The sequence below is a fragment of the Sipha flava genome, unplaced genomic scaffold (assembly GCF_003268045.1).
Source record: "Sipha flava isolate LNK unplaced genomic scaffold, YSA_version1 79_pilon_pilon, whole genome shotgun sequence".
NCBI lineage: Eukaryota > Metazoa > Arthropoda > Insecta > Hemiptera > Aphididae > Sipha > Sipha flava.
In genome coordinates, this window is record NW_020273620.1 from 915,621 (window position 1) to 937,248 (window position 21,628).

General features: G+C 23.5%; 3 protein-coding genes and 1 long non-coding RNA gene across 6 annotated transcripts; 2 read left to right on the forward strand and 2 right to left on the reverse strand.

Moving 5' to 3' along the window:
- Positions 1-620: 620 nt before the first annotated feature.
- On the reverse strand, positions 621-13,442 carry LOC112692970 (putative serine protease K12H4.7). Of its 2 annotated transcripts, none has more exons than XM_025567815.1 (10): positions 13,351-13,442; positions 11,569-11,782; positions 8,995-9,176; positions 8,575-8,810; positions 7,925-8,060; positions 7,249-7,435; positions 6,104-6,233; positions 4,849-4,981; positions 1,266-1,435; positions 621-795 (listed from the first exon to the last, which is right to left on the reverse strand). In XM_025567815.1, the coding sequence occupies exons 2-10, from the start codon at positions 11,758-11,760 to the stop codon at positions 641-643; spliced, it is 1,521 nt and encodes a 506-aa protein (XP_025423600.1). In that variant the 5' UTR covers positions 11,761-11,782; positions 13,351-13,442; the 3' UTR covers positions 621-640. The 2 variants fall into 2 exon arrangements, with proteins under 2 accessions (XP_025423600.1, XP_025423599.1); XM_025567814.1 differs by lacking the exon at positions 13,351-13,442 and adding an exon at positions 13,287-13,326.
- Positions 13,443-13,576: 134 nt separating this feature from the next.
- LOC112692974 lies at positions 13,577-18,134 on the forward strand. Its single transcript, XR_003149443.1, has 3 exons — positions 13,577-13,663; positions 16,539-16,589; positions 18,046-18,134. It is a non-coding gene; the product is annotated as an uncharacterized LOC112692974 (long non-coding RNA).
- LOC112692971 (putative inositol monophosphatase 3) lies at positions 15,571-18,753 on the reverse strand. 2 transcript variants are annotated; one of them, XM_025567817.1, is made up of 5 exons: positions 18,629-18,753; positions 18,019-18,218; positions 17,489-17,651; positions 17,204-17,349; positions 15,571-16,114 (listed from the first exon to the last, which is right to left on the reverse strand). In XM_025567817.1, the coding sequence occupies exons 1-5, from the start codon at positions 18,657-18,659 to the stop codon at positions 15,758-15,760; spliced, it is 897 nt and encodes a 298-aa protein (XP_025423602.1). In that variant the 5' UTR covers positions 18,660-18,753; the 3' UTR covers positions 15,571-15,757. The 2 variants fall into 2 exon arrangements, with proteins under 2 accessions (XP_025423602.1, XP_025423601.1); XM_025567816.1 differs by lacking the exon at positions 18,629-18,753 and having other exon boundaries at positions 18,019-18,468.
- Positions 18,754-18,939: 186 nt separating this feature from the next.
- LOC112692972 (dehydrogenase/reductase SDR family member 4-like) lies at positions 18,940-21,603 on the forward strand. Its single transcript, XM_025567818.1, has 7 exons — positions 18,940-19,167; positions 20,108-20,291; positions 20,409-20,486; positions 20,562-20,708; positions 20,910-21,044; positions 21,249-21,304; positions 21,369-21,603. Exons 1-7 carry the CDS (start codon positions 19,040-19,042, stop codon positions 21,481-21,483), a joined length of 843 nt encoding a protein of 280 aa, XP_025423603.1. The 5' UTR covers positions 18,940-19,039; the 3' UTR covers positions 21,484-21,603.
- The last annotated feature ends 25 nt before the right edge of the window (positions 21,604-21,628 follow it).

Below are 21,628 nucleotides of genomic sequence, written 5' to 3' on the forward strand. Positions count from 1 at the left end.
ACATGTGTTGTGTCTATTTATGAGAAATCATTTTTAATTTTGATACCAGTTTTTAGTGTACACGTCCAGTATTAGGAGTGTCGACTATTAAGATATTAAACCCCGATTATGTACATACATTTTTGACAGGAAATTTAAAAGTATCCACTATTGATAGGTGTTCAATAAAAAAAGTTTCACTGTATAGCAGAACGGGCATAGGCGTAACTAGGGGGGCTAGGGAGGGGGCTTAGCCCCCCATAAATATTCCATGTCATACATGGCATACTGCACATAGCATACTTAACTCACAATAGTGTCACATACAAAAAAAGTCACATCTACAGGTTATAGCAAGTTTTGATAGGAGGGCTGTAGCCCTCCCCACAGATTTTTTACCCTAGTAGATTCTACGAGAAAAGGGTGTGCTCATAAATTAATAAACTCAATATCATTTTATTTCTACTCTATAGCTATGGTTTTATTTGATACTTAATAATAAAACGAAAAAAACTAATTAGTTTTATTTTATTACAATTATCTATTACGTTTACTTAAAAAATATTCAGACGTATTATTAAATGCATATGTTCTATACACGAATAATGATCGATAAACTAATGTGAGTAACGAATAAAATATAGAATTGTAAATATATTTATTAGTTTATAAGTATGTTATCGGTTTGACTTGAATCATCATTATCATTTTCTATCAACCATTCATTTAAAAATGCTCTAATTAGTGTACGAGCTTTCTTTAGCTGTGGGAGATCTGTACTTGCAGGTGGATACATATTTGCACAATGAGCAGTACCTAAAAAAAATTTAAAATAAATATATATAAGTGTATGTTTTTATTTTACTTTTAAGATATGAGATGTATTACACACTATACTATAGCATAATTAGAATTTTATTTCCCCAAGTATATATTTATTTATTGTTACGAATGAATACAACCTTTTTGTAGGTACCTTTTTTTTTCTATAACAAACATTCAAAATAACCATTTAAAATTAATACAATATTTACTTAATTTGTATAATTCAGTGAAAATCCCATTTCAATACAAAGTCATTGGATCGAAAATATTTAGTGGTACCTCTTAGCGTGAACTCACTGTATAGTTTTACTATTTTTGTATAACCATTAGTAATAATGTTAATAAATTAAACAAAAAGATTTCATAAATGTGAAGCAATTTAAAATGTACAGCTTATGAAGTACTTGTACTTCTGTAAAACTTCTTAAATACTCTACTGTTTATACAATATAAAAATTTACCTTGAATAAAAATTGCAACGTTGTCTTTAACTTTTGTATGAGTAATACCTAAAGCATGCCATGGATCAACGGATCCATGAACATAAATCACACGGCCTTCTCTAATGTTTAATTCTCCATACATCATATTAGTTCTATTAACTGCATTAGACAGCAGCTCTGATCCATACCTAAATAATAATATTGAAATGTAAATTAATTTACAGTAATTAAAGTAATTTTTAAAATTACTAATTGCCTATCATTGTTATAAAATCAATGTATATAAATTATTTGATATAATTACAAAATATGTTTTATAATTACTTATAAATAATACAAAATCGTTAACTAGGAATTTTATAAGTAATTCTCCTATTAATACATAATTATTAAAAATTATATTTATTAATTAATTATTTAATTTATTATATTATTTTATTTTTTCTATTTTACACCAAATAGTTAGAAAAAAGGTGAAGTTATTATCAGGGCTCATAACTTATAGTTCTAAAAAATGTTGTTATAATTGCTTAAATATGCTTTAAAAAGTATTCATATAAGCGCTTAAATATGCAAAAAAACGTTTGTATACAAAAATTATTATTTTATTATTATTATTTATTATATTATTTTATTATTTTAGCTTCTATTAATAAAAAAAAAAAAATTTAGATACTGAATTCACGAAACGAACTAGTATGCACACAGTACGAAAAATCGGAAACGACTGCAAATTGTTAATGAAAAATAATCTGCAAAATAATCTGAGAATGATGATATCGAAATGTCTAGGTAATGATATCGGAATACTCGAATACCTAGAAACTATAAAATAATATTACAGAACAAGCTACAATTATATACAATTATAATGGTTTCCTTTTCGATGGGATTACGAAGTTTTGAGCGTTCATTCTCGCTACGTCGCGCGTCGCCTAAACTAAATACTCTAATATATTTGTAGAACAAGGGAGTAGTTATAGCAATAAAAGTAAAAAAATGCAGAAAAATGAGAATTTGAAAGATAAAAATATAAATAAATATATAAACATTATAAAGTAGTACCTATATTATACTTATAAACATTATTAATCTGTCAGTGATAATATATATCTGTTTGTTTCAAAAATTCTAGTTTATAGATGAAATAAATTAATGTCTATAAGCTGATTCTATTACTGTATATATTATTCATATAAATCATATTTATAGTTCAAATTTTGAAAGAATTGACATTTTTAGCTATTTTTTTTTTTTGCATATGAGCTTTAGCTGTAAATTTGATTGATACATTTAGAATAAAATAATTGACAATTTATTTTGCTTTTTTATCTATTTTCTTTTAAAGGAGTTTTTTTAGGGTTTTAATTTTGAGTTGTTTTTTTTTTTGGTATTATTAATATATTTTTGTAAAATTTCTTCTAGGTGTACATATTTCAAACTTCGACAATTATTTTTTTTTATATGTTTTAATTGTTTAGCGTGGCTCATCCGGTTATTCAATAATAAGACAAAAAAATGTTGTTACTTTTTAAATTTTTTTTAAATAATGTAGGTAAGTATTTTATTTTAGAGGTTTATAAAGTTACAAAATTCTAAATCTAGTTGTATCATATGTTTCAAACCTAGATTAATGTATAAATCGCTATGAAAAATTATATATATTCAATACGAAGGTATCTTATCATTTAATTTGTCGATTAATCACATAATTTAGTTAATTTAAGTGATTTCCATCTGCGTGTAACAGGAGATTTAAAATTGTTTTACATTCATTTTCAAAGAAAACCGTGTTAATATCTTTATTAAAACATATATTGTCTGTATTATATTAAAGAGAGACTACAATAAATTATTAGGAGGTAATAAATAAGTGTAAAACAGATTAATGTGTATACATAATATTATAATGGAAAAGGTTACTCTCGATTTATTAAAGGTTAACGTATTCTATGCGATAACCGATAATGACTAATTAAATCCCAAATTTAAAACTAAAAACCTACATAAACTTCAATTCCAAAACTAATATTTTTTTAAAAAAATATATTATATAACTATTGATTCAACCAACAAAGAAATTATGTTATTTTAAACATCACAGATAAAAAAATGTAATCATATATAATTATGTCGAGAATATGAGGAATTTCAATAATATTCATAACAGTAATGTGTAAATTATTAAGTGTAGGCCTTTAATTTATATTATATAAATCATATTACTCATATTATTCTTTTAAGCCTACATAAATTAATTTAATTAATTTTAAATAAATTACTTTGATTAGTTCCGAGTATTGATTTATTACAAATTGATTATATAAAATATACTAAGGTTGTTAATTGAAGATTGAATAAAAATAGAAATAAAAGGACTGAATTTAAAAATAATTTATATTTAATTATTTTATTTTCCTTATAAAATCTACGAACATATTTAAATACACATATGGTTAAAGTAAGTGGGCACTGCAAATTTGATTATTTCTTGTAGTCTATTTACGGTTAAATCCAAAATTTGAGACTAAAATATCAAATATTATTAATTAATAATATTATTTTAATATAAATATAATTGAAAATTTAGATAATTTTAATAATAATAATGACTGTTATTACTTATTTTTTATCATTAGTTCATTTAGTGCTCTAAAAGAAAACTAATTGTACTAATGTATTCATTTTTTTTTCAATGCATTACTTATATATATATATTATATTTAAAAGTATCATTGAATTTTTAAAAAAATATATACGCTATCTTATTATTGAAATCAGTAGCATCTAGGTAGACGCAAGTAAGCAAACACTAGATATCAATGTAATCGTTGGTATTCAACTTGCCAAAATCATGTTTTTAATAATAGAAAATTTTCTATTCTGTTTCTATTATAAAAAAAAAAAATAAATAAATAAATACATATTTCCATCACATTGAATGAATATGATTACAGGGATATATAGTGACTGCGTCCATATTACCCGATACCAATTATAACAATATAATAACGCATCTGTATGTATACATACGTATACGTTTTATAAAACCTATAATATTACCTACATAAACATTTTATCAGCTTTAAAAAGTGTTTGATAATTTAAAATTGTAGTATCAATAATTATTAATTTGAATAGCTGCATAATTAAATTAGAAATAATGAAATACTTTAGTCATTGGTAGCAATATAATGTATATATATATGGTTCATATAAGTTTATTAATTATTATTTTTATAGTTAAAAAATTAATAATTATACAATTTGGATATTTTTGACATTTTTTTCATATTTTATTAAATGGTTAATAAAAATTTTTATGATTCGGGTTATTTTTTAAATAAATTATTATACATTTAAATATCTAATATTTTATCATGTAACTATTGAGAAAGTAAAATTATTTTTTACCTATATGGTATCAATTTTTTAAATTGTATTCATTTTATTTGGATTTAAATATGTTATATTTTTCAATTTCATATAATTGTTATGAAATATAATAATTATATGAAGTGGGTTACATAATCGTGTTGTCAAATTGTTCATGTACTATATTATTATAAATTATTTAAAACATTTCAATAAATAAACTTACAAGTCTCCAAAAATATCAGTGCACATATCAATGAAAAAATTTACGGGAAACTGATTGCCAAACGTATGATCATTTTGGCTGGATGTTTGATAAAATCCAAACTCTGTACACGTTTGGTACGTCCACTGTCGACCTGTAAGAATATTTTCTTAAACAAGGTTTCGTTATAATTTTGTATACCGTATGTATATTAATTGGAAAGTCAGTAGTTATTACTCCTAATGTAATGCAGATATTGAGTTTCCGTTTTTTTTTTAACATAATATGAAACTTATAGCCCATCTTTTACCTTGGTAAAAAAAAATCCAAAATTTAAAACTACCAAAAATTTCGAAAATAGCCACTTTGTAGAATTACTTTTAAGTTACTCAGAGAAAAAAAAACTGAAATCGGTTGAATTTTGAATGAATGAGAGCTCAAAAACAATCCACAAAAAACAAAAGTATTACAAAAAATATTTTTGAGTTGTGTATACTTCATTACCTAATATCATATTATTAGTTATCTATTTAAAAGTTTAAAAACCATACAATTTTACAATTTGCTGTGTTTTTTGATAATATAAAATGCTTTCATTCATTCAAAGTTCAACCGATTTTAATTTTTTTTCCGAGTAACTTATAAATTTTACAAAATGACTATTTTCGAAATTTTTCAAAAAAATTTTTGGCAGTTTTGAATTTTGACTGTGGTAAAAGATGGGCTATAATCACATATTATGTTTAAAAAAACGGAACTTCAATATCTGCATTATATTAGGAGTAATAACTATTGACTTTCCAATTTATTTACATACTGTAGTGTAACTACACGTTAACTGATTACTGTCGGTTATCTATAAAATAACTATATGTGCTCCTAAAATAGTAATAAATACAATGGGCATATGACAAATTTACAGCAAAATAATTTTTCTATTTTCTCAACATTTGTTAGGACTTTAAATATTAATGGTAATTCAGTATAATACCTTATACATTCGTGTTTTCATTGTTAAACTGCAACACATAATGTTTAAAATGCTATTACAGTTACATACATCGTTAAAAAACTTAATTGTTATACTAAAGGCCGGATTAAGCACCTATTGGGCCCCGGGACTGAAATTTTATATGGGCCCTTTTCACAAAACATGCTTTACAAAGCCGCTCGCTACGCTCGCAGACCGATACATTTTTTTTAACTATTTTAGAAATTGTCAATTGCATTATAAAATTAATAGGTATATATAATTTATGTCTATAAAACTACTAACCTCCAGCTGCTGCTTCACTATTCCAAGATGTATTTGAATAGGAATTAATTACACTGGAGTAGGTATGTTCTGTACAACTTAAATTATTGACAGATAATAATTTGTTGTTAACTAATGCATACCTATCTAACTAAAAAATACAATTATTTAATATTAATAATAGGTATACATTTTGATTATACAATCTTATATCTAATTATACTATACAAAATTTACACATATTTTTAACCATTACATTGGTATACTATAGCTAATTGTAATAGTTTGTAGGTACACAATTAAACAATAAAATGTTGATATTTGTTTATTAAAATATACACAGTTGTAATACTAATATGAACTAAGAAAAATCAATCTACAATTTTACATTTAAACTGAAGTTATGCAAGTACGTTATAATATGTTTAGTTAAAACAAATAAGAATTAATCACATATTTGATACAACAAGTCTTCTTGTTAGCAGAGTTAGCTAAAGTCAAGAGTATGCATGTTCTTATTTGAAAAGTAAATTTTTTAACATGCAGGCTCATTTGGTGTTTTTTTCTGTCAAGTTGTGGGTGAACAGATGGCTCTATGTGGTATTTTAAAACAAGATATTTAATTATATTTTATTAGAAGAGTGTTTATAACACTCTTAACTTTTTTTCAGACATTGGTAGTAAAATTTTATTATATTATATGCCTACATATTAAATTAATATTTTGTTATATAATTTAAAACATAGGCTTGCGGAACAATATATTAAATTAGTTTAATCTGAATTTATTTTGATAAAACATAGTAAAATTTAAATATAAAATTCAACGATTATAAATATAATATTAATATTAAAATAAATAAGTATCTAAATATTATGATATAGTTTAGTTTTATGTGTATCATATATAAAACCACTAACATAAAACATGTAAACACAAGGTAACAATTATAATCAAAATATTAAAATATCCATCGAATTTTTCCAACTTCTATAAAACTAATTTTTTATAAATAATTTAAATATCAAAGCTCTAAGTGTCAACCTTGAAGTTCCCGATCCTAATTATTATGATTATTAAGTTACAGATATTTTGTGATATTTACAGTGTAAAATAAATCGAAGTATCTATTATAAAATTGTTCTTAAATAAATAAAATACTTACTGAAGATGTAATCGAATTATCAACCATAATATCACATAAGGTTTCGAGTGTGATCGATGATCGTTCAGAATTTAAATAGAATCTGTTATCTTTATTGTACTGCACAATATCAGCAAAATTTCCAGCCAAAGTCTCAAACAAATTTGACACGTCTTTTTTATTATATTTGTCTAAAGGCTTGCATAATCTATAATATAGTTTTAACAGTAAAATAAAAACAGTATGGCAATAGCCGTGTTGAAAATAAAAATACATAAAAATGTGTTGCGTGTATTTAACATACGGACCCAAGATCCAGCTTATAATGGTGCCCATTAATAAATATTGAAAAAATATAGAAAGAAAGAAAATAAAACCATTTTGCTATCGGTAATAATTATTAATGGATATTGAATAATAGTTGATCAATTTTCTTTACATATTATTTTTTGTTACACATTATCGTACATCAACGTTTCTTTTGCTATCTGTATGTATGAAATAAAAAGTAGTTTGGTTACAACTGATTAAAGGCACGGTTCCCCTACAACGTCCAAATGCGGGAGAGGGCATTAATTTATAGAGCCTTAATTTTATTTACACACTGGTCCAAATTGGTGTAGTTACGGCACTACATTAAATAAGTTACGCTTATATCTAAAAAAAATTAATTCTATACAAGTCAATTAATCATTACTTAAATTTTTGTTCAATAATTTTTAATTTTTCGTCGCTTTGAAGAAAATCATTAATCATTTGGTTTGCTAGCTTTATTTGCGATACACATTCCGGCTTATATGTTGCTAAAGCATTTTCAACCACTTCAAAATATTCTAGGAAAATAAAAATCATCTTATTATAATTTATAACAATGAATATTGAATATAGCAAAATAAAATTATTGAAAAGTGTATTTTACTATTTTACAATATGTATTATTACATCAGTTTTTGTATAATAATAATTAGAAATTTCAAACTTTTTATGTATATTTTTAAAAATATAATAAATTTATTTTACGAGTATAATATAATATAACATTATATAATATAATATTATTATGTACCTATATACTATATACTATGCGCTATGCAAGCAAACTTGCCATCTATATTTTTTAATAATATACTATATAAGCCATAAAATATTTTTTCTTTTTCATGTTTTAAAATCAATATTAAATTAAAAGTTTAAATAATTTACCTAAAATAAGTATAGTCTTAAATAAATAATTTTTTTTAAGCTATGCATATTGTATAATATTGCATAATACAATATTTTGTAAATAAATAAATTAAGTACCTATAAAAAATTAATTTTTTCAATCCATATTCCCATTTTACACACCTTTAAAATCAATTTTGGCCAACAATGGACCACTTGAAGACACTGCCGCGTGCAAGAGATGTGGGTATTTCATTCTCAACCAGGCCGCCAAAGATCCTGGATAAGAACCTCCGAATGCAACCCATTTAGCTGAATTCGGAATTGAGTACGTATTTTTAATATTGACAATAAATTCTGCTAAGTCAGCTAGTGCTTGTTCACTGCTTAAGTACACTAAATTTTTAGTACTCATATCCCTAAAACGTTAATACGAATATAAAATAACATCAATTATTTTAATTAATAAATAAGTAACTGACAAAGTTATTAATTTAATTCGTAAATTATGTATTGGATACAGATCTAAATATTTTCTGTCGTAATAATCGCTGTCAATTGAATGTTTTTTATTTAATTTATTTAGTTATTTAAATTTCTTACTCAGTAGGATGACTTTTGCCATAATACCGGTGTTCCAATTGCAAACATAATGCATTCATTTCTTTAGCATATTCAATCCAAGCCCCACTGTACATCCATTTGGCTGACATTTCACCTTCTCCTCCTATCATTAAAAACACTGGGCCGTTCGCCTTATAATATTTAAAATTAACTTGATATCTCTAAAACAATAAATACAATTTATTCAATTATTTACTAAAAAATATACAATTTTTTTTAAAAAAAAATTGTATTAGCTTCTAATGTAACTATTATAACTCAAAAATTATTCAATATATATTGATAATAATATAAATAGAATACATTACAAAATAATAATAGTGAACATCATATTTTAGATAATATAAAATAGTGTTAGAGATAAATATGAATCGAAGATCCACGAAATGAACAAGTTACAGATAACATAATATACGGCGATTAAAAGTATTGTATTAATTTAGTTAATGAGGTATGAATAATGTTTGAACCAGGGTATCCGAACGGAATGTAAAAAAACGGATAAAGAATATTATTATTGTTCATAAACCAAAATATAATGGAGCGAAACCAATTATTTAATTTAGTTTATTGGTCTTTCATATGAAATAACAGTATAAACCAGTGCTTCCCAAACTTTTTCAACTCAAGACGTCCTTTTTGATCCAAGGTTTTTTCTGGGCGTCCTTCTCTAAGTCATAACATGACTAATCATAAGGAAAATGTTAGACCTAATAGTATTTCATGATGGCGCGGCGCCCTTATACATACATCGCGGCGCACACTTTGGGAACCTATGGTATAAACTTAAATTAAATTTACTGACCTTTTTCACGAAAAACGTTATAACTTATTAAGTTCTTTTAACAATTACACGAAGAACATAATAAGCTAAAACGTTATTCAAACTTTTAACTCATAGAACCAGGCCTGGATTTAGAAATTTAGAAATATTTAGGTACATAACTATTTACCAAATATTTTAGTAACTATTGAATTGTACGGTTTGCGGTTGTATATAACCATTAAGGAACAAGAAAAAGATAGAAGGGCTTCAGCATCCTCAGATTTTTCATTGAAATTGCGCCCTTGATTATAAATAACAAATAAAAAAAAAAAATTGAGGGGAAATTTGTAAAAAAAGTTTGTGTTAGAAAATGTAATTTTGATAATATTAGATATTTTAATGTTTCAACAAAATTCGTTGAACTATCCGAATATCAATAAAACTAGAATAGGTATTTTATTGTCTCAAAATATTAAAACTATAAAGACTTAAATATAAATTTATATAAACTTATATATTATATAAATATAATAAAGTTAAAAACTAATTTACAGTGCGCATATCACAACTATAATATAATATAGTATATTATATTGTTATATTATTCATTATTCATAGTTTTATATTGATATATTATTAAAAGTACGTATGTCCGTAGTATTAATTGAAATTTAAAATTTAAAAATATAATATTTATACATAATATAAAAGTATATTATGTATTTATTTATAATAATAATACTTTTATTTTGTACTTCCAATGAAGTAGTATTTACGGGAAAAAATAACATTAAAATTTGGGTCTACCATATTCAATTTCTCAGCAAAAGGATGTGATGGTGCATTACCTAACAAAAGAGTAACTTTTTATTTTCTTCCTTTACATTATTATTTACATTTGATTTCAGGTATGAATTCATTAGAGTATCACTCATAAAACAATTTAGAGTTTATCCATGCACTTGGTTGTGTCTTATGTATCACTGGAAGACGATTAACATTTTTAAATATTACTAATAATAGTAAGGTGTGATCTCCACTAGCATTTGCGCAAAACATCGCAGTAATCCTATATTTACTATTTTATTTTGGAACCTATTTAAATTCAAACGTGTAAACTGAATATTTGATCATGTTTATGAACCAACTCAATTTATGATTATGTATAAACATATTATCTACATTATAATGAACCGTTAACATATAATACAATAATCTCGCATTTCAAATTATGTACACGATAAAACGAACATAATGAATGATTAAATTAAATTAAACTAAAAATAAATTTGTTCAAACATTTTGTAGAGCGAATAGTTGACGAGCTACATAATTTACGTGCGGATAATCGACATTCTACTGTATTAACATTAGGTGCGTACATATTTGTATTATAATACTAATTTTAACTGTTAACATTAAATTCATTAAATCTAAATTCATATAAGTTATACTTTTACTTTTAAATTCTATATATTTTTTTCATAAAAATTGGTTAACTAGCTTATGATGAAACTATAAGGTATTTATAATTTTAATATATTAGGTATAGTAAATTATTTTTTGGTTAAGAATTAGAGACCGGTCACCCGTTTTCCTATGCTCATCATATATCTCGAAACCAATATGATACATAATATTATAATAACCTGTACGTTTACCCTTTTATGTTTTTTTTTTTTTTATATTCGTCTTCTCCTTACTTCTTTTTTTAATATTCATATTAGTATAATATTGTATTTTCTAGGTATATAAAGTTAACTATTATTGTAACATAAATAAAATACTTGTTTCCATGTTCTACCATCCGTTGGATTAAAGTGATCTAATTTCTGTATAAACCATTTGTCTTTGACATCATTGACATTTTTATTTTCTGGCGTATTTGGTTCACCTACACCCACGAGTATTTTTTTCAAACTATAAACGGGTGAACTCCACCAAACACAACACCAAAATACGCATACAATAATTTTCATTTTGAAAACGATAATTTATTATCTGAAAAAATTGAATTTTTGTTTATACATAAATAAATAATTTAAAAAAATTATAGATAGTGCTGATTTTGGAATTTGTATGTGACCTGATACAATTTTGTGTGGTTATTTTATGTATCTATCGTGAAGTCTCAATATTTCATTTCTAAGTCTTAACGGTCCCAAAAATGTTGCCACTAACAATAAGTCCAAAATTTGCCCTACAAGCAATTTATGTCATTCCAAACAGTAAATAATAGTAATATAGATAGTAATAGGTTAAATTTTAAAATCCCATTAAACTCATAAACTATGTAATAGCTTCTATTTTTATTTGAACAATTAGTTGTTATATAGTTATTTATTTTAAAGAAAACTAACAAGTTTTGAATAATGAACCAATAGTCGAAAAAAGTACCTATATTATTACAATCTTTTTTTTTTTTTTTTATCAAAGAAACCACTAGGTATTACACAACTGTGACAACTCAATACTTACAAAACCTAACCATGTTTTAATGACTATTCAGTATTAAATTACATATATGTTCAATCATTAGTTGTCATTTTTACTTTCTCTAATAAAATTATTGGCACATCATATGATATACGATCCGATTTGTTTCAAATATCTACTTGAAATAGTAGTTTATACGTATAGACTTATATCTATCTATTTATAGAACCACCGGAATCAGGCTACAAGTCGTTCAAAAAAGGTAGGTACAAGATTTATGTTTATACATTCATTTGTTTCAAACTATTTAACTTACTGACCTTACTAGAATCCACTGGTAAAATATACGTTCTTATCAAAATATTTATTGTTTAAATACATATTATTAAAAGATATAGAATTGCAATATATTCTGAACAGCTCAGTAGTAGGAATAAATAATTAATATAAAAAAAAAAAAGATTAAAAATTTCAACGAAAACTAGTTAGGTCAGAACCGTATGCGTTTTCAAGTAGGTAGGTACCTATCAACAATACGTACGTTAAAATTATATACGAAATAAAAAAAGATTACATTTCGAGAAGTTAATATTATTATTTTATACTCGAAAATAACCATTCAAAATATAGAAACAGAAATTTATATTTAAATATTTATGTGTAATAGTCGGTTCATTTAAAAATATATAATATAATATGTATTATATTTATGTGTAATATTACCTAAATAGGTAATATAAATTACCTATTTTCTTTTTTTTAATAAAAAAAATTTCTTTATTTGTATTTAGTTGTTTATTTATTTAGTTATCGTATTTAATTGCCTTGCTTTAGTGTGTTTTTTTTTTTTAATAAAAGCAAATTAAACCAAAAGAAAAATATACATGAATAAATTATGTATATAATTAAAAATATATAAAATATAAAAATAAATTTATTTGTTAAAAATAAAAATAACAGAATTATATTCTACAAAATGAATCAGATAATATATTCGTATTTTCACGTGTTACCTACCTAATTAATAGAACAATATAATTTAAATAATTAATAATTAAAATTAACTTACTTGTACGTAGGTATTTTATTAGACAAAAATATATTTAAACAACAATTAAACAAAGAATATTTACCACATTGTTATAAAATTTTATTTGGTTCACCTTTTAAACAACAAACACATGTGACAAATAAAACAGACTCGAGTGATAAGTATCAACTAACTATAATTAAGCAGTTGTAGCCTGAAATGGTAATAACAAAATAAAAACATCGAGCAATATCCCCCTCTCGTATAGGTCATACAAACAAATGTACCTATTAGATGTCGTTCTTTGTATATCGTTTTAGTTATCGCTTTGTATACTACAATCTAAAAATGTTTAATAATTTATAATATTTTAGAGATAAAATGTAAATATTAGATCTACGAGTATATTGTTTCAGGTATATATTGATTTACTTATAGAATAATTATGATTGTGATTTATATAAAATTCAAATAATTTTTAAAAATGTATAATGCATTAATTTAACTTTATAATTTTGATTTTTATGAAGCATAGGAAACCATCAATAATTGATGATAAAAAAAATATCTTGTTAGGTACCTACATAAAATGTGTAAATTAAATATTTATATATATAATAACTACTAATTAATTAGATTAATCATACCATATTACCAATTCCATCTTGTACATTTAAAAATAACTATTTCGTAGACAGATTGTAGTACATTTTCCAATTAAGGTGCAACGAATGTGTATTTCTTGATAATAGTAATTAACCTTTAGGTAATGATAATCACGAAAAATTAATTTTAAATCGTATTTATAATATATATATATATATATACATTATTTAAACTTCAGTCTTGTTTTTGTAAAAAGATTAAATTATTTTCTTGTGACTTATGAGTACCAAACCTGTTTAAAAACAATATATTTTAATATGGCTGGATAGAAAAAATGAATTCAATTCAATGAAAAAAAACCAATAATGAATAAGATATTTGGATTAATATGAGTAGTAGCTAGTTTTTATATTTTTCAACATTTGTTATTGATCTTATTTTATAAATGACTACAATTTATTTAATATGTAGAATATTTTTTTTTTAGACAAGTGTTCCTCAAAAATTACTGTTTTAATTTTATACAAAACTTGTATGATATACCAATATATTATAAATTAGAATATATTAAACATATATAAGCAATATTTATTCAAAACAAATAATTTCATTATACTTATTAATATTATTATTGGAAAAAAAATTTTAATTAATATAAACAACAATAGGTGTATATAATAAATAAACAGTTCTTAAAAGATCTTTAATTTTTTAATTAAAATAAAATGTAGCCACTTTTAATACAAGTGATAACATTTTTTATTCCCTCTTATAGTTGTAATAATGTTTATTATAAAAAAAATAATTTAATTTTAGTAAGAAAAATGTACCTGTCTAGCTAATTTAATGAATAAGTAGAAAGTAAGTAAATAATATAATATTTAATTATATTACATTAACATAAAAGTTATATGATTCAATATATGTCTACATATTTTTTATATATATTATATTCATTTTTTTGTACATTATTTTACTACTTATGTAATATTGTAGTATAAAATTGATACGGTAAGACCTATATAGTTGATATTTTTATATAAATATGTTTAATTTAAACTCATTTATATATTTTGTATCCAGTATTTTCTACCATATTTCAAAACTTAGGTACATTTTCAAAAATATATTCAACAGATAATATAACTACTAACTATATTATATTACAGATGACCCTGTACTAGAGAAATTTGAAAATTTTCTGTAGATTTTAGAAATTTTAGAAATTTCCAAATATTGGATTTTATGAACAACTGTAAAAGCTTATATGAAATCAATTACATGATATGTGTATGTAATTTGTTATATTAGTGATATTTATTAAAACAAAAATATTTATTTGGAAACAGTAAGAATAATTTTGATCAATTGTTGATATTAAGTATAAGTGTTGAATATATCCATGTATAAAAAAAATACTGAGTAAAATTATTCAATTAATTAATATAGTATACTTTGTAAACTTAGAAAAAGAAGTGAAAACAACTCTAGTAGAACAAAATTATACATAATTTAAATTTTTTTAGTTTTCCTTATGTACTTATTTTAAGGCAGCTAACATTTTTTTTTAGACTGCTAACCCTAGAGTCGATCCTTGAATATTTTTTTTGTTTATTTATATATGAATGTAAAATATAATTTAAACAATATAACAATACAACTACTAAATCAAATTTATTGAATATATCATAAACATAATATTATTATAATTAAGCTGCTAAATAAATCACAAAACATATAATAAAATAATTATTTTACATTGAGCATAAAAGTGAATTGTTGTAAACTTCACAAATTTAACTCCACCAAATTTATTATTATTTTCTATTAAGTTGAAAGTGCTTACATAAGTAAGAAACACATTAACAATTTTTCATTTGAATAATATCTAATATTAAAAGCCTTCAAACACCTCGTACGTTTTTTAGGGAATTAATAAAATATAGATGGTCACGGGCAGTAGCAAGTATTCCTCCAACATGTATCATACTTGTATATTTTTCATATGTAATATCTTTGTTTTCTAGGGATGTAATATCACCTCCTATACTCTTTAATAATGCATGTCCAGCACATATATCCCATTTTTTAATGTTGGTTGTGTGTATATAAGCAGATGAATTCCCAAATAAAACTTGTAAAACTTTGAACCCTGCACCTCCAGCAGTAACAACTGGTATACCATATAAACGTCGATCCAATAAACTCATTATGTCTCCTTTATGTGATCTTGATACTATAATTGATCTTTTTTTCGAAATCTAATAAAATAAAAATGTTGTTCTTAAATATACACAATACATTTAAATCTGAAATAACAGAGTAAAAAATATTTACATTTTATAATTATAAAATCTACGTTAAATAATGTGCCAATGTTGAATTTATACAAACAAAACATTATAAAAATAGGTACTATGTAATATCAATGTATGATTTACCACATAATTTAAAATGTTATGTACAATCTACATGACACAACCAAATTGTAATTTTAATTGCTGGTATTTTTCTAAATTGTTCTAAATTTTATATGATGTAATACCAGAACAAAAAAAAAAAAAAATATTTTACTAATAATACTTTATTCAGTGTATTGAAATTTCTTATTAACTAAATAAATAATGTTTATTAAACTTTTCATTAATAAATACTCAGCCAATTGAATGTTTTTGTCAATTTTAGAAACGAAAATGCCAAAGAAAATTAATGAGACAACTCATCATATCTTAAATGGTAATTTAACTGAAGCCTTTTATACAGATCAATACATAACTTTGAAGATATCTTCATCAATATCATGAAGGATATTCAGAAAACGTAACAAAATTATACCTGTTTATTAAGTTATACTGCTTTAATAATGCAACTTAATAAAAATTTGCATTTATATTATGTAATAACCATTTAATATTTTACAACTAAATTTTAATTATTTATTAAAATATTAGTTTGTAAAATATATATAACATACAGTAGAACATAAGATATGTATGGTAGATATTTGTTGCAGTAAATCACAGAATGCCGAAAAAACTAAATAATAAACTATTTTAGAATAATAACTGTATCTGTTTTTTAAAATATTATTCAATTAATATTTGAAATATTATATTATGACATTTCAATCAGTTCAAATTAATATCAACATTTTAAAACGTGTATTTTAAAATTTTAAAAAATCAACAACAATTTTTATTCTGTTATTTTATATTATATTTAAAATGTTTATGTTTTTATGACCCAATTTAAACCAATAAATAGTATTTAAAAATAATAATATTTATAGTAAATATTATTAATAATAAAAATATTTATTTATTTTTTTTATTTAAAGTTAATTTATTTACTTTGATATTGTTGAAATTATCTGATCTTGATTTGGAAGACCAAGCCCATGTTGTTTTAGATGTAAATGGTTCATGTATAACACCCATAATAGGTTTACCTTTGTACGCAACACAAACCATAGTAGTTACATACTGTGTCAAACTTTCTAAACATAAAATTGGACATATACATACTAACATAATATAAATAATACAATGAAAATGTATGAACATAATATTTAATAAACACATTTAAAATAATAAAGGAAATAATATCAAACTATATATTTATCAAAATGTCATTACCAGTGAATTCTTGTGTTGCATCTAGTGGATCTATCCATATAGTTAAATATTTCCTTTCAAATTCTTCTTCATTGTGTATTACAAGTTCATTTTTATAATCTTTTAATTCTCTAATATTTAACTTATTACAGTCTTTTTCAGATAATTCTTCTTCTGATATAACCTATTATAATATTTTATCTAAATTAATAGAAGTTGTTAAACATTTAAAAGTTTTCAAATCATACATTGGTACGATCCAAATAATATTTAATATTAATATAAAAATATAACTAAAAAAATAAAAAAAAAAAATATTTAAATTTATTTAATACAGGTATGTCCACGGAGCCCTTAAACTTCTTTTGTGGAATACAGTTTGAGAACCATTGTTCTAAAGTATAAACTCAACTACACTTAAGTTGATTATTTAAATTATGAATATATTTGTAATGTAAAATTCTTATAAGCAAGTGTTAAAGAAATATTTCTTCTTTACTTAAATTGTAATTGAATAATATTAATATTTTTAAGGTATTTACTATACATACTTTTACATTTGGTAAATTTTTTTTCAGCGAATAATACATAGCACAATGAGAGGTGTAATCAGCATTAGTAACCGGATCATTTGCACCTTCAGCGGTTTTTCCTTTGGATTTGGCACTAACCAGATGTTCATTATGAATAGAAGCTACTTGAACACCACCCAATCGAGCAGCTTCGATCGCTTGTTGTAACAGATCTTTACCTTTCACAAATTCATAACTATTGTTAACACTAAACTTACTAACATATAGAATTGTAATACAAAAAACTAATAAAAAAAATAATTTAATCAAAGTTTTATTTCGAATTATCATTTTCAAAAGATTATATTTATTAATATGCATTTCACAGAACTAGAAATTGGCATTTGCAATAAAAGTCCAATAATCATTTTCGTAAATGTAGTATTTCATTAAGAATTATATTATACTGTAAACTTATTATATTTGTAATTTATAATTATTTTTTTGAAAATAATCAGACGACAATAACCATCAATTAGGTGATAACCAGTAATATATCACATAAATATCTGATAATAGCTCTATTATTATATAATTTATTTTATTAATCTGTGGAAAGAAGTAGAAAAATAAAATAGTTGTCAATCACTTCGGTCTGTGTCAATGCTGACACAAATCATTGAATGGTCTATCAACTGGTCAACATATCACAGATTAGACATGATAATGATATGATAATAAATAACTTTGCAATTAGTTATGGGAATAATCGAATGATTAATAAACGATAGAAAAAATGGAATTACTAATATAATGCGTGAACTGGTTGTAATAATTATAATTAATCTAATGATAAACAATTAAATTTTATAAGCTAAAGGATAAGAAATGATTACGTTCAAATGATCACGGTTATCTATAGACTATACACTCGTTATCTCCTGTGTTTTTTCAGCACTATTTTTTATTGTCAATTAAATAATCGAAACGTAAACACTTAAACGATTTTGCTTTAGTGAACCAACGTTCCTAACTGAACTCGTAATATAACTCAATTTCAATGCATTGTATTTCTAAATTTAGTAGTCCGTTTACAATTTCATTTAGAACACAGTTAAAAAAAATGTCTTCGAACATAGCAAAGCCACTGGATGGCAAAGTAGCAATAATCACTGCATCTACTGACGGGTAAATATTATACTTGAATCTTTTTGTCCAAATCAGGGACGCCCATAGAAATGTATCTCAGGGAAAGCAAAAAAAAAAAATTATAAGTAAATATAATCTACGGGAAGATTTACCACGACTTCTTTCATATGCTCATATTTTGTAATATTATCATTAATAACATTCTAAAAACCTAAACTAATTTAAGTTAATTTAAAATTACACTCTTAGTTCAAATATTTATAAGAAAGAACATAATAAAGTTTAAAAAACAACTTTATTTGATCAAATTACATCATATTTAATTATTTTATTCAAAAAGTAATGATAATCTTCACTTTGTTGTTTGTTATTTAAAGCAAATAAATTGATTGAATCATCAATTTGTTGATTAAAAAATAATAAATAATACATATTATCATACCTTTTGCAATGTATATTAATTAACTTCAAGCTACTCAGTCGTTAATTTTCCCATCCTATTTCTAGTTCATGTCTTTAAATGGTGTAAGGTGCTGAAATATAATAAAAAAGTCATTGTAAAATATTATTACATATCTAACGAAAAGGGTGTCCGAGGCTAAACACCACTTTACTACCTACATATTATTATATAAAATTATTCATTTTCTAACATTATGTTAAATAAGCGAAAATTTAAAATTAAGATTAAAAAAAAAAAAAATGTATAGTAATAGCTATAACCAGCTGTTTTGTACTTATTTTAAAACAAGATATTTTAAATATCAGAGGGGGCACTGCTCCTCTTAATTTATTCTAGGGGCTATTGCCCCCTCTTGCCCCCCATTTTACACCTATGTACTGTATAAAATAGGTAAAAATGTTGTAACTGACAGGAAAAATCTTAGAAGGGGCGATAACCCCACAGCAGACCACCGTCTTCGGGCATCCCTGGTCCAAACATTATATTTATAAAAAAATGGATTTTCACATTCTTTAGAATTGGTTTTGCTACTGCTAAACAATTAGCTAGTCATGGAGCATCAGTCATGATTAGCAGTCGTAAACAAAATAATGTTGAACGTGCATTAGCAGAACTTCAAAAAGAATATGGTGTTACTAAAGTTCATGGAGTTGTATGTCATGTTTCAAAAAAAGATGATAGATTTAATTTAATCCAAGAGGTATAATACTTCATTTCAATTATATGTATACTATTTTTACTGGCTAGAGTTAATTCATATATTATATTATTTCTTTTTGTATTAGTGCATAAAATGTATTACAAACTATTTTTTTAGACCATTAAAATCTTTGGTGGAATTGATATTCTTGTATCAAATGCTGCAACAAATCCTACATCAGGTTCAGTACTAGATGTATGGTTTTAATCAACTGTTATTTAAATTGCTTATTTAATAATAAATTAATACTAATTATAATTTGAAATTTAGTGCGAAGAAGAAATATGGGATAAAATATTTGAAGTAAATGTTAAAAGTGCATTTTTAATTACAAAAGAAGTAGTTCCACATCTAATTTCTCGAGGAGGAGGTTCTATTGTTTATGTTTCTTCAATAACTGGTCTCAATCCTATGTCGGTAAATAAAAATATTCAATTTTAAAATTAATACGGTAAATCCTAAAATAATTAATTCGTTCGAATATAATTTAGAAAACTAAAGATTATACTGAATGTACTTATTATTTTAAATATATTTTATGATTTAGCATAAGATAATCTTTAAAATATTTTAAGTACAATTGTTTTATATTTGTTAAATAATTTTCATGATTTATAGCTATTGGGAGCATATTCTGTGAGTAAAACTGCTCTTCTTGGACTGACTAAAGTAGTAGCAAATGATTTGGCAGCAAATAATATAAGAGTTAATTGTGTAGCTCCTGGTGTCATAAAAACAAAATTTGCATCATCAGTAAGTTTTTAATTTTTAAATTATTTTTTTAAATTTAGATATTATTATTTATTTTTAAAATTGTTTGTGAATTGTTAGTTATTTAAATAGTATTATGTGACAATAATGACCTGTTATATAAAATAAATAATATTCAATTATTTTTATAATAATAGCACTTTCAATGAACTTATATCAATATATATTTTAAATTAATATTTTTAGCTTACTGAAAATGATGCTCTTAGTGAATATTTATTACAAATGAAGCCAATGAAACGGTAATGAATATTACTTGTTACAAATCAAAATAAATATATTTTATTAAAAATGTATTATTTTTAGATTTGGTGTCCCAAAAGAAGTTGCATCTGTTATATCGTTTCTTTGTTCGTCTTCTTCTTCCTTTATAACTGGTGAAACTATAGCAATTTCTGGTGGTATGCAATCAAGACTCTAAATACTTATCATAAACGTCTATACAATTTTATGGAAATGGTTATATCTATCTACATATTTTCAAATCATACTCTGAGGTGTTTGTATTAAAATATTAAATTTTTAAAACTACAGTTGTTATGAAAATAGAATAATTAAATATTTTT